The sequence below is a fragment of the Chaetura pelagica genome, unplaced genomic scaffold (assembly GCF_000747805.2).
Source record: "Chaetura pelagica isolate M959 unplaced genomic scaffold, ChaPel_1.0 scaffold3, whole genome shotgun sequence".
In the NCBI taxonomy this organism is placed as follows: Eukaryota; Metazoa; Chordata; class Aves; order Apodiformes; family Apodidae; genus Chaetura; species Chaetura pelagica.
The window spans coordinates 12,304,064-12,317,881 of record NW_009952974.1 but is presented as its reverse complement, the minus strand read 5'-3'; the positions used below and the strand labels follow the sequence as shown (position 1 = coordinate 12,317,881).

Genomic DNA, 13,818 nt, shown 5'->3' with positions numbered 1-13,818 from the left:
GGGAAGTCTTGTGCTTTGGATTTCTCTGCTGTTAGGAGACAAAGAGGACTCAGCAGAGCAGACCGCTTTTAGCTATTTATTTTTAGCATTGCAGTGATACCAGAAACATGGAAGTAAACAGAGGTTGTCAGGCTGTTGTAAATAGCATAGGATTAAACCCATGACACCGAGGAACCCACGGGCTAGGGCGGGTTACTAAGGGTATATTTAACTCTAATTTTTAGTCTGCTTGGTTGCAAATATTTATGGAAATTACTATTGTGTCTTAATTTACCACATTTCAACATTTTCCCATTTCATGCCCCTGCGTTCCGAAAGCCCCTGTGTGCGGGCGCTACCGCCCTCTGCTGGACACGCCAGGCGGCGGCCGCGTCCCGGGGCGCTCATGGAACGGGATGCGCTGCGGCCGCTTTTAGCAACCGGAGGGGGAAGTTCTGATCTCTGCTCCGAATATAAACCTGATCCTGCATGCCCACTACTAGACATTGAAAATTTTCAGCTTCGACCAACCGCAACCCGACCCGAGGGCCCGAAGTGGTTCCCAGAAAGAAGTCGGTGCTGGCAGAGCGAGGGGCGCTGCTGCTGCTGCTGCTGCAGAGCCATGATGTGAACACTGATTTACACTGATTTCAGCTCTGTGGAATTAGTATCTGGGAGGAGGGCAGCGTCACGGCTGCAACAGTAATCTCTTCCTTCACACAACCACATTTAACACTGCAAAAAAGTTACAACTGGTGATTTAACTGCAAGTAATAACTTCTTTGTTTTATAAGACTGCCTGAAGGCCTCTGGTCACGATGCCCAAGCCATAAACAAACACTTCAAGGCAGTTCCTCGGTGCACAACAGCTCAGCAAACTGTTCAGGCAGCAATGAATGCAACAAACACACCAAGAACTGGGAAGGAAGGAAGGAAGAGGGTTACAGTGATTAAGAACTGTAGCTATGGAGAGCCAGGGACAACGTCAGTGACACCCTTGCCCTTCACATATACTTCAGCATAAAAAGTCAAGGGCAACATCTCGGCCATGAAGGCTGCAGAGGGGTTAAGATTTCTTATGAATAGAAGAACAGAAGACAGCAAGAGGAGAGTCTGGGGGAACTGGAGTTGTTTATTCTGGAGAAAAGGAGGCTGAGGAGAGACCTTTTCACTCTCTACAGCTACCTGAAATGAAGCTGCAGCGAGGTGGGGATGGTGACTTCTCCCAACTCACAAGTGACAGAACAAGAGGAAGGGGACTCAAGTTGTGCTAGGGGAAGTTTAGAGTGGGTATTAGAAGAAACTTCTTCACTGGAGGGGTTATCAAACACTGAAACAGGCTACCCAGCGAGGTGGTTGAATCACCATCCCTGGAGGTATTTCAAAGACATGTGCTTAGAGACATGATTTAGCACTTGTCTTAGCAGTTAGGTTAGTGGCTGGACTCAATGATCTTAAAGGTCTTTTCCAACCCAAACCATCCTATGGTTCTAATTGCCTGCTATCCAATGTCAGACTCAGCAATTAGTAACAGAAAAGGACATTTATATAGTTGCATTTTTAAACAAAAGTATTCGAGAAACATCCCAAGCAGACTGAAACTAAGGCAAACCTACTCATCTCCATATTACATCTCTTTGCTCTCCTCTCTTGGTTTTCCCACTTAGAGCACATCTGAGAACAGTCTTCCTGAACAGCACCAGAAATACTTCTGTTCAGGAAAACTAAGGCTCAGCTTTGTTAATATTTACTAGTTTGCATATTAATATTTGCTAATGAATGTAAGGGTAAATGAAGGATTCTCCCAATGAACTGAAATATATTAACTTTCAAGTTTGATATGAAAACCAAGCTTTAAGACATCACAGATCAAGAAGCAATGGAGAGTAGGACAAGAAGTAAGAATATATATTAATAAGGTTCTATAGAGCCCCATAAGGAAGTGGACAGAATTACCAAATAGAGAACATCTTAATATCTACTCTGTATGGTTGTCCGAAAATAAAAAATAAAAATAACATCAAATTGACTATAGTGAACCTCATTTCCAGCTCACAGATGATTGTATACTTACTGGGCTGCTATCTTAATGTACTTCTTTAACAGCTGAACACGCTTGCTGAGTTGAGAGCAAAGACAAATCTCAGTGACCACCCAGAACTGAATTTCATTAAATCTTCTTAAAAACAAGTCCAGATTTGCTGTGGTCTTTTTAAAATTGTGCCTTCCAAAAGTGTGATAGATCAATTCCAGCTAGAAAAAAGAAAACAATTTGGGATTTTTTTCTGGAATGTCATCTCTTGGACAGAGGAAGGAGGCTAAGAATGACCAGGTAAGTTTCTAGCCTGAAACTTGCTCTGCGGTTTACGATTATTGCTGTATGGATGACAAGGATTCAGGTTGCAAATCCAGTAGACAATAGCTGAAGCATACTAAAAGTGTAACTAGAGATTATGTATAAATAATACAAATATCTTAAAACATACAGAAGTAATTCAAGAAGAGTCACATATTCAGAAATTTTTTTTGCATTTTGCCTATAAAATTAAGATTTCAAAACCTGAAGGTGTTTTTATTCAGTATTTTTGAAAATCAAGCTTAGAGAAAGATTTGCAAATAATGCATAAATCTGCAATGTACAGCTAAACATTTTCTAACAGATTCTAATCTGCTGAATAGACAGACTCTCATACCTCATGCACACAGTTGAAGAGCTCCCAGTCATAGATTGTCATCTGATGTGCTAAGTCTTTGGAGCTCATCAGTTCAAATGTTCCTACTGTACCAGTAGATGGTCCTTCTTGTTCTGGTAATGGTGCCTACAAATGGAAAAATGGTATAAAAATATTTTAGAAATACTAAGTTGCATGAATGGTGCTTTTCTGCCATAATGTTTCTGACTTTCCTTTCCCGTGTGACCACTTTCCTGAGCACGTTTGCAACAGTAACACTGAAATTTGCTTTTAACCCCAAGCTAACATTAGGAATGAGAAGCCCTGTGCAAAATCAGAATCCAGTATGCACAGGATAGTAAGGGAAATTCTGAAAGCTTTTCAGAGACACTGTAAAGAAATAAACAAGACTGCTCTCAGTCGTTATTTTTAGCATTGTTCTAAAATCTGAAGCCAGAAACAAATACTTCAGTAAATGTTGTGCTAACTAAAGCATGGCTGTTTGTTTAGGAGCACAGTAGGTCTTTCCACTAAGCTTTTGTTATCAGTTTCCTTTTTCAAATACACAAATAACCAGACCACAAAGCACAAGCCAAATACTTTTGCAAATTACTTATTCTAATTTTGAGAATTATTACATCTGCCATACTTCAGAAATTTGCTGTGATTGCAAGATCTTCTGTCCATTTGTAAAATAAGCCTCTCTTTGACAGTACAGGGGTGTACTATTTGTGACTGAAAAAATCATGGATATGCTAATTAAAATTATATGCACACAGTCTTCTAAGATAAAATCTTTAAATCATTCAGGTACAAAGCATTTTTGAAAGACACTTCCATACCACCCAATAAATGAGATGTGATCTACAGTTTTACACCAAAGTAAATCTTTAAGATTTAAAGACAGATTTAAAACATGACTTGAGATCAAGTCAGATCTGAAGTGGTCTGTTGTATATATTAGGGTCAAAGTGTTTGAACCAGCGCTGCTAAAATACTAATAAAACAACCCTCTTGCAAATTCAAATGTGTTAAATCAGTAAAGCTTCCTGTGAAGCCAAGTTTTAATTCCTATATTTCCAGTAGAGGGCAGTAGAGTTCACATACAAGTGTCTCAATTTTTCATAGGGTCTTTGTTAGATAATTACAGAGCAAGGAATTGTCAACAGGCTCCTTTCTGAGTACAAACTCAATATAGTCTGCAAAATGAACAGGCTACATTTACATACTGCAATATAAAAAATGAGCTTACTAAATGAATACACTTTTATATAAGAATATTGTATTACCAATAGAAAAAGGACTGACTGGATTAATACATCAAATCACTCTCTCAATAACACACAGTATGTAGGAGCTTTATTTCTGTATGAGTTCTTGCTTTTTATTCTAGGGAAAACTTGGCTTTAAAATATCATCACCATATAAACTATTTAAAAATTATTAAACTAAACCTTAAAAGTTCCACCTACAATTTTTAAAAATGGTGTATATAAGCAAGGTATTATCTAAAAAAAATAATCAGGACAGCCATCAATCTTGGCATTTGAATTGGGATTTGTACAAACACAGAACCTCTTTAAGACAGAGTAGTGCAGAAAACCCTAAGTTGTGAAAATATGTGGAAAGAGAATTGCCCACAGCCTGAAAGACAGCTTTTTTCCCCTCTTTGGCGACAAACACAGCATAGCTGTTACCATAACAAACACATTTTCCAAGGCTAGGAAAGAAGCACTTAGATTGCCAAGTATAATGTGAATAAATACACATGCACAGGCAACAGCCAGAAATGATTCTATGGGAACGTGACAGGATAAACAGGTAGGCAGGTAAGGTTGTAACATTTTTCAATTTTTTTTATACCTCTCTGAAAAAATGCAGCTGATAAGATGATGTATTCTGTTATGCAGTGTTGAGAACACTTTTCAAGGTGCTGAGTGTTCCTCCCAAATTCCTACTGGTGTCAGCCCAGTTGATGAAAACTAGCACACTACAGCCCTGCATCTTATAGCTCCCTGAGCATTTTGAGCACTTGAGCCATGGTAAACAGCACAGGGGAAAAGGCACAGAAAGTCATGACAATTTGCTGCCATACAGAAATACCCATGATAGTTCTACTGATGCAACCCCCTGCTTTAGAACAGTATGCCCCATGAGGGTATCTCCTTATCAGGATTAATTAACCTTAAGGGAAGACCAGAACTTAATAAACTGAACAAGAGGTATCTCTGCATGGAACTACAATATGCTGGATGTGCATTCTCTAGTTACTAAATTGAAAGCAGCAGCAAAGCACAGATTTTACCATATCTATAAAAGAAATCAGGCACACACACTAAGTGGCTTGTTAAAAGCATACAGGAGGCTGAAACAAGGCTAGGAGTAATAGAGTTCATGCTGACATGACTTGGCAATGACATTTGTTTTTAATGAAATAAAAGGAACAAAAAGTACAGTCAAATCTAACTCTATAAAAGCAGACCCCATGGAGATTGTTAGAATTACTGTATTAACTGTAAGTACTTATGAACAATTCTGTGTAAGAAAAAACAGACTTTCTACCAGGAATCTTCTCTGTGATTCTACTTAGAATCATCTGAGATTTTTGAATAGTATTTTCTGTGGCTGAGAAATAAAAGATTTTAAGAAATGTACTGTTGGAATCATGTCTGCAGAATGGCTTAATTGCTAACATCTATCTTCAAGAATATATCCTGTGGCCTTGAGGAGATAATTCTGTAATCAGGAATTACTGCATGTCTTGGTGACAATATTCAGCTCTTCCTAAAGGCTCAGTGTGATGCAGAGAATACAGGGATCAAGTGTTGTCAAGTGGATGAGACAGATTTCTCTATAGTTTAGGAAATTTTAACATTACCTTGTTTTAATTTCAGGCCTCATCCCCATTCCACAGCACTGTGACAAGCCCTTTGTTTTGAATGTTTCCACTAGTTTTTACCTAAAGCATTGACAGTGCAAAAAGGGCCAAGTGTTCAAAGGAAACGGAAGGCTGCCTTTCCTGAAAACTGCATCCATACGTACCAATGAGTCAAACTGATCACGTGGGCAAGCAAACAGCCGTCCATTAACACTGAGAGTTGTAAACACTGAAACATCATGAGGTTTAAGCACAACCTTTTCTGTGAACATGAAAAAAAGACTGGTTATTATATATATCTGTAGAATTTACAGCAGGATCAATCCAACAGCTGCACAGATCTCCCTTCTGGGGACAAATTTTGCACAGTAAATGGATGTCTGTGATGCAAAACAGATGACCATGGAGTCTTCTTTATTGAAGAAATGTTACAACAAATTCAGCCCAAATCAGTCTCCTACAGAACTGGAATACAAAACTAGAATTGCAGCCCCAAACTGTACAGACAGGTCAAGAAGCTTGTGCTGCCACCTCTAGAAACTACCAGCAAAAATGCAGCCATAATGATGCACTCCATTCATTATTATCCAATCTGTGAGCATTTGGAGAGCTATTCTTAACAGAAATTGCCTTGGAAGACAGTAACTGCATAAGGAGTTGATGAAACCCAACTGTATTAAAATCTTATTACAGCAGTTGTAAAAGAGCATCACATCACAGGTAAAGCAGTAACTTACAAAGCATTCTCTTCCAGCATGCACTGGCTGTCAGCAAATCTGACAATAAAAAATTGCTGTAACTGCAAAAAGTAGAGTCTCCTGGCATCAGTCCTCAGGAAGTGAGGAGTTTTTGGCAGGCACCACTGTTTGCAAAAAAGCCTTCCAACACAGCTCTCATTAGCTCTGTGTGTCTCCACACAGCCATACTGAATTCACCTTGCAGTTACTCCCCCATTTCCACAGCCTATAGTGATTGTGACCCTGACTCCTGACCCTTTGTGAGCACCAGGTCAGTGGGCTTGGCACTGAGTTGCTCAGCAGGGTTTTGCATGGGCAGAGTGGCCAGAATGGTAGTGACCACTACTGCAATGTCTGCACTGCAGTGTTTTCTGCTGTTGTGGATTCTTTTGGTCTAGCTTGACATTATCCATGCTTGCCTTCTATTTCTGATGTTAAAAAACTCTTACAAGTCTTAAGTGGAGGAAAATTGGGGTAGCTCTGCTCCATGACATGCATATACACAAGCCTTTCCATTTTCCTGTCTCCCATGTGAGCTCCAGTCTGTGCCTGCAGCAGGGAAAGGACTTCCCTCTAAGATAGAACCTCCGTATCAGCCAAACATGCACATGGATATAAAAGCCGTGACTGAATTAGTCTTTCAAATCCTCCTGACGTTCTGCTTCACTGATAAAAGTGTTTAAGATGATGCAAGTACAGTACCTCCTCCTGAACTCATCTTCACTATGATGAGGCCTTCTCCAGAACTCAGCTTATCTGCCACTGCACTGATCACTTCCTTCACCGAGGAGGCCACTGGCACCCGGATAGTCGTATAGGTTTGGTCTATGCAGTACACCTTAAACAGAACTAAAGAGAAAAACATGGTGTTGTATACGCCACATGTAAAAAAACACAGAGACTTTACTGTACAAACTACTTGCACTTCACCAGCCACTCCTCACAAATTAAAGAAACTGCTGCAGTTTTGATAGCTCCCCACTCCTCAGATGTTCTACAATTTCTGGTACAGAAACTTCTGATTTCCCAGAGCTTTTAGTAAACCACGAAGTACTAGTGTTTCAGTATGGCTACATTACTTATGGATGCCAATTTAATCTAGCACTTTGTTATATTCCAGATATTATAATATTTTCAATCAACACTTCCTTTCAAGAGTCAGGAAAAAAGGCTGCAAAGTCTCTTAATTACAGGAAAATAATTTTCATATTTACAATATCAATTTTTGTTACAATCAGAACTTAAAGTGTGCTGCAACCTGTTTTTTTACAAGCATGTAATTGCTGAATCATCTTGTAGATGATGAAAAAAAATACCCTAACAATAAGAACACACTTGAGTGTACAGCACAAATTGTCTCAGCTGTAATACAGCTGTCTAGAAAACAATATGATAGCATATTAGCCTGCAAAAAGCAAGGCAGCCCAAAGTGACACAAATTTAAGACAGAAGAAGTTAGCAAAATACTCCCTTCAGCTCAGCTGTCAAGCTAAGCCAAGCAGCCCCAGGGGTTATAGTTGGCCATGGATGTTCTGTGTGCTGCCTGCCCTACGAGTAAGAAAGGTGCAGCCATTCAAAAGGGGCAGTTACTGCCTGTCCACACAGATGCAAGCAGTTCTTCCCTGGCAGCTGCAACTACTTTGTAGACCTAGAAGAAACATCGATAAGAACAACAGGAGCTGCTTGCCGTGCAGGATGTCTGCTGTTCATACAGTTACTTCCAGCTTTTGAAAATGCTCTCAACAGTGGTTTGATTTATGCCACTGGCTTTCTCAGCTATATGACCTTGCATTTTGTTCCCTTATTTTTACTGTTGTTCACTAGCAAGAGCTATCCTTTAATATCACACACCTTGATGCAGAAGCAATTTTCTGGGATGAAGATGCACCAAAACAACCACTGAGAAACTGGCCCTAGCAGTTGCGCAGAAATCCTCAGATTTGAGTTTTAAAGGGCATGTGTATTTGTTTAGAATTAACCGATCTCATCAGCAGAGCTCAGGCATAGCAGTGCTTTAACCTGCCTAAAGCAAAGGACAATCTGAAAAGCCAGTACAACCAAAAACTTTATTCTGATACACTGCTGTAAATTTTACTTAATAGCAATAGGGCAAACCAGCAGATTTTGTTATCTAGGCTGTGTGCCACAGAACAGGGATCCTCCCAAAGGAACAGCTGTACATGTTAGCTCAAACTACACAGAGGAGACAGAGGCTCAAACATGACCTTCAGCACCCATCATTAATTGCACTGCCGTTACCTGCATAGACACTGTCTGTACTGATTCTTACCTGTTTTGTTTGTTCCCTACTTTAAGACTTTTACAGATTCCTCTGAGGAAGCACAGTGTTTGATAGCACAAGTAACTATGGGAAAGACCAGGAGCACTTCAAATCAGTAATGGAGAATGTTGGGCTAGGAAAAGCAGACAGAGTTTGCTTCAAGCCAGGCTTCAAAACTGTAGTTATGTACTTCTATTTATTTTTAGATCTTTTTATTTTGAGAGGGACAAATTTACTCCAAATTTCAGTGGCTCAAGAAAACTTTGCAGAGAAGGAACTCACCTTCGTCACTGCCCCTGATAGGCTGGCGTTTCTGTGTCCTGTCATCACTTGTGTTGAATAGCTGCAGAAGAACTTTGTGCTGAAAGTGAATCATCAGGATTCGCATTAAAGCAAAAAGAAACATTACAGGGTAGACATGAAATACAAGAGATCACTTATCAGGAAAGGAGTAATGATGCAAAATTTGACACTTGATGATAAAAGCTAGCATTCAATGTGTTGTTTTAACATATCCATGATTACTAAATAGAAGGTGCTTATGAATTTCCTGTGCTAAAGCTTTTACTTTAGAAACTGGACAAATAAATTTATCGTACCTTCTTTTGAGGTGCTTTAGGTTCTTCAGAGCTATAAAAAGGCAAAGCATAGAGTATATAATTAAATAGTATCTGGAAGATTTTGTGTAGAAAATCACCTATAGAACATGGACTACTTGTCAAACTACACTATCAACATGCTTGTGTTTGCATATATGGAAAGACTAGATGATACCACAGTTCATCTATGACCCAGGCAGAGAAAACACTATATAGAGTCCATATAAGCATGAAATAAGTATCCAGTTTAGTTGGAATGAAGTGTACCTTATCCCTCCTCTCATGAGAGGGCGATAGACATTCATCCAAACAAGCTTGCATGCAAACATCCAGTCTTGTATGACTGAGTGCCACAATTTATAAGCAATACATTTTATTCATCCATTTACTGATAAAAAGGGTGCAGGGAGGAAAGAAGTAAAAATTATGCTTACACTTGCTTTACAATTTTCTCTAGCTCTGGAAGTTGCTCCTTTAGTGCTGCAATCATTCTAGTATCGTCTGATACAGATACATAGAATTCCTGTAAATGATACAGAAAAGTCTTTAAATAGCTGTAAGTGTAAATGAGCAGTACCCAGGATAGAGGATTAAGAGATGACATCTGATATCTTAATGATTATAAAGAATTATAATCTGCATAGAGGAACACATGCTGGGTCCAGCCCTCTATTACTTCTGCTTGTTTTATCTCCTGCTGATTTAAAGCAAGTGTTACACATGCAGAAGGGAAGCCTGATGAAGCTCCTTAGATCACTGTGTAACAACTGACTGCTTGGGAAAAACCTTCATTTTCAGATTATTAAGGATAAACACTATAAAATTCACAAATAATCTGGCATTATACTGGTGGGGGTTTTTACCCACTACTGTTGTAGTCCTTAATGGTTCACTCGCTAGTGAGTTGTTGACTCACAGCCACTCCAGTCTGCTGCACAAATACCCTCTTTGGAACCCTACTCAAACCTCTTCCTGGCACATCTATATAAAACTGACTCAAAGAAGGATCTATGTGCTTGCAACTAGTAATTGTCCTTAAATTCTGGACTGATGAAAGACTTTATGCCTGTCTTCAAAGCCTGTCTATTACACACAGCTTTGCCATGTGGATTTGCTTCTTATCTGTCATACTTAAGCCCCCTCTCTACTCCTCTTTGCTAATGCTCATCTTAGATTCAGTTTTAAGCTCTCTTGGGCAAGAATTTCATTCAGCCAGTAACATATGGGAATGTGCTTCATAAACACAATATATAATAACGCCAATCGCAACAACATGACATTGGCAGCACATCTTACCTTAGAAATGCAAGGATCTGGTACCCACCACAAAGACCTTATAACCAGTGTCTGAATAATTAAATTATTTTAAGGGATCAAATGGGTTCCGAAGACAAGGATCTTAAGTTCAAACTACTGCAGTATGGCTTTCATTCCAATAGAAATGATTTTTGGTTTTGTAGAGTGAGAACCCTCTTAGCTCTTTCTTAGCACATCTCAGGCAGGCATAAAGAGTCCCACTGTTGAACCTGTAGAACCTCTGAACTATCCACAAGAAAATACTAAAAAAAGCAAATTCATCCATTGCAATAAAGCAATCTACCCATGCAGGGCTTTGAAAGGGGTCTGCAACTCTGGCAGATATTTTCAAAGGTCCAGAGGCTGACAAAGGTTCAAGCACTGCTGTAGTGCATATGCTGTTTGCAGCTAAAACTGATAAAAGAGTTATGAGTTTGCACTTCGAAATGACCTACTTCTCTTTAGTTCATAACAGAATTCTACAGGCTGTGAACAGGCTTTCACCTTATCATGCTTGGTAGGTATTTTCAGTACAATTCCTTTATACCTCCAAAAAGGCCATTGCTGCTTCATCTTCTTGTAGTAAATCTCCATATAAAGCAGCCCACTGCAGAACCAGTCGAATGACTCTCCTTTTATTGTTGAGGGCATAATCCATTTTCTCCTGCTCTGTACCCTGGGAAGGCTGGGCATGATAGGTGCCATGGTGTCAAGGAAAATGCTCAGTGATTGAAAATATCAAAACAAGTACGAATTCACAAACAACTGACTTCCAACAAACCATTTTCAGGGTGTTCAAACATAACTTTCCAACATACACTTTTTATTTCTGACTGCCACTAGTATAAAGAATTGCAAACCATTCTCGTTCATAATAAAAAGTAAAAGACAGTGAATTCTCTAAAGAGCACAGGAATGATCACAGTCCCATCCCAGAGACAGTTGCTGTAGAGGAGCAGAACAGAAATGACACTTGGAACAAGAGAGAATAGGATTAATCATGGAGACTGAAGAAGGATATTTCTCCTTATTCTTCTTTGGAGACAGTTGAAGAAAAAGGAAAATGTCACTGTGTTTATTAACAATTCCAGTCTTCCATTTGTGAGGAAGACTACCAAAATGAGGCACCAGTGTTATTCTTTTTATTTTGAGAAGTTACTGTAACCCAAGGTGAACCTTAGTCCCACTATGGCAGGGGGACCGGGGAGTTTACAGCCTACAATGACTATAGAGACATGGAGTAAAATAATAAATTCCGTAGTAGCCTCAATTTACAGATGAGGAAATCAGAAGATTCCACTCTATCAAATAGAGCAGATGTGGGATACAATATTTGGTGACATTACTCTGTGATAAACAGTAAGAAAAACTAGGAAATATTTCACTGACCTTCTTCATGATGAAGTGACAACATAACAAAAATTTGCAAGTAACAAAAAGGCCAAAAGTAACACTTATTGAAAGGAAGAAAGCAAGAAAAAAGTAAAGGCACAAAGGGCAATAAACTGAGATAATTTCAGCCTTTAACCTATGCCAAAATGAAGAAGAATCCCCAGCAGAAACAGGATATGACAACTTGTGTGCCTACTTCTCAATGATCAGAGGTTAACGATACACATATATAAACTGTTTCCCAAGAAACTGATGGCTGAATGTGAAGTAAGCACAGAACAAGTACAGTTACATCTTCAACTTTTCTCCCCAGATACCAACATTCTGATTCTGTATTATCATGAATAATGCTATTCCCAGATATATAGCAATGTTTATTATTAAAATACTACACACTTGCACTCACACCAAAGTCCAGCATCCTTTCAAGGTGCACTTTCAGCTGCTCTAGCAAAAGATTTAAAAATATTAATTAGAAATTTTCACAATTACAATCAAAATTATCTAAGATATTTATTGTAAGCTTCTTATTTAGAAGCATTTCTCTGACATATACTAGAAAAAGATAATGAGAAAAAGTATCTATTAACTCACACTTTCCAAATGATCCTCCTGCCCAAAACCCCTGCAGAGATTTGACATGCTATCAGGGTTACTGGGGGGCTCATTTGACTGACAAACTTACAGAAATCTGGATTTTAATTTCATTCAGAAAGGTTTTTAATTACTCAAGAACTAAACACATCAGTACATTTATGGCAGTAAATAAGTCAAAGGGTCATAAGAAGTAAATAATACATTATAAACTATGTGCTCTAATGTCTCAGGGAGCAAGTTTAATATTCTACTGAGTCGTTTTTCTCATGCCATTTTTACCTTTCAAACACTGTAATTATTTAATGTATTTGTACTTTCTTATTAATTGACTCACCACAGGCACTGGTAATTTTTCTGTATTTTTACTGCTCATTTAAATTAATTGCTCTTTCATTAACATTATCACCGGCAAAGTCAATGAAGGGTTCTTCCATTTTTATGGGACCTACAGGATGCAGTTTCACTGCAGACTGCAAGCTGAAGTAAAATAGATATATTTGCAACAAGTCCTAGATAATTGTAAAATATTTATCAAGACCAAATTAGTTTGAATTCAGTATCTGTATTTCTAATTATGTCTAGCATATGCCAGGAAATGGAATCAATTCTGAAGTGTATTCTTCTCTGTGTGGAAACACTTAACCATATCAGAAGCTGTGCAAATTCAGCACCCATTACTACAGTACAACACGAACTATTTTGCTGGCATGATGGTAAAGGAGGTTCACAAAACATTGATACAGAAACATGCTAGAGGACTATCTTCTACAGAGAGCAGAAGAGGAGTTTCTTCTTCATAAGTATTTAATAAGAAAGTGGTCCTTTAAAGATGCACATCTGCACACATGCTCACACACTTGCACTATTCCACGTGTACTTTTGGAGGTGCCACTCTATTTCAAGTTTTCATTGAGACTTTGTCCTGCCTGCCTTTGACAAGCTGTAGTTCTGTGAATTTGTTGATCTCTGTGAAGCTGAGAGGGAAACAGGGGCCCGAGTTCAACACACAGGACTGATGTCCTGATCCAGGATTGGAGAGCATGCCTTTTGCTTCCCTATAAAAAAGAAGCATGCAATTTTTTTAATATTGCAGGATCAGTGTGCTTTTATGACTAAAAAAGAGTGTAGTGCCAAGGGACACCACAGTATAAGCACTAAATTCACAGCAAGCAATGTTGTTACTTAGCTAAAATGGTGTGCCTGTCCATTTCTTTCAGGATTAAAAAACTTAGAGATGACAAACCACTGCTGTAAAGGAAGTGAAAACCCAAATAATTTATACCCTGCACTATGCTTGAAAGCCCAACAGTGGTCTAGCTCTACTCAAACTTGCATGCTGCCAGCTAATACCCTAAGTGGGCGTTGGAAAATAGACTTGTATGATTCA

General features: G+C 38.8%; 1 protein-coding gene across 4 annotated transcripts in view; it reads right to left on the bottom strand.

Annotated features, from left to right (window-relative positions):
- Positions 1-13,818, bottom strand: part of RAPGEF4 (Rap guanine nucleotide exchange factor (GEF) 4) — a 122,938-nt gene that overhangs the window by 14,745 nt on the left and 94,375 nt on the right. For all 4 annotated transcript variants that reach the window (XM_009996155.1, XM_009996154.1, XM_009996156.1 and 1 more), the window contains 8 exons: positions 10,990-11,140; positions 9,581-9,669; positions 9,147-9,177; positions 8,830-8,908; positions 6,969-7,115; positions 5,694-5,791; positions 2,673-2,798; positions 2,054-2,232 (listed from right to left, as the gene is read on the bottom strand). In XM_009996155.1, the coding sequence (XP_009994457.1) occupies positions 2,054-2,232; positions 2,673-2,798; positions 5,694-5,791; positions 6,969-7,115; positions 8,830-8,908; positions 9,147-9,177; positions 9,581-9,669; positions 10,990-11,140 (900 nt within the window). The remainder of the gene's footprint in view (positions 1-2,053; positions 2,233-2,672; positions 2,799-5,693; positions 5,792-6,968; positions 7,116-8,829; positions 8,909-9,146; positions 9,178-9,580; positions 9,670-10,989; positions 11,141-13,818) is intronic.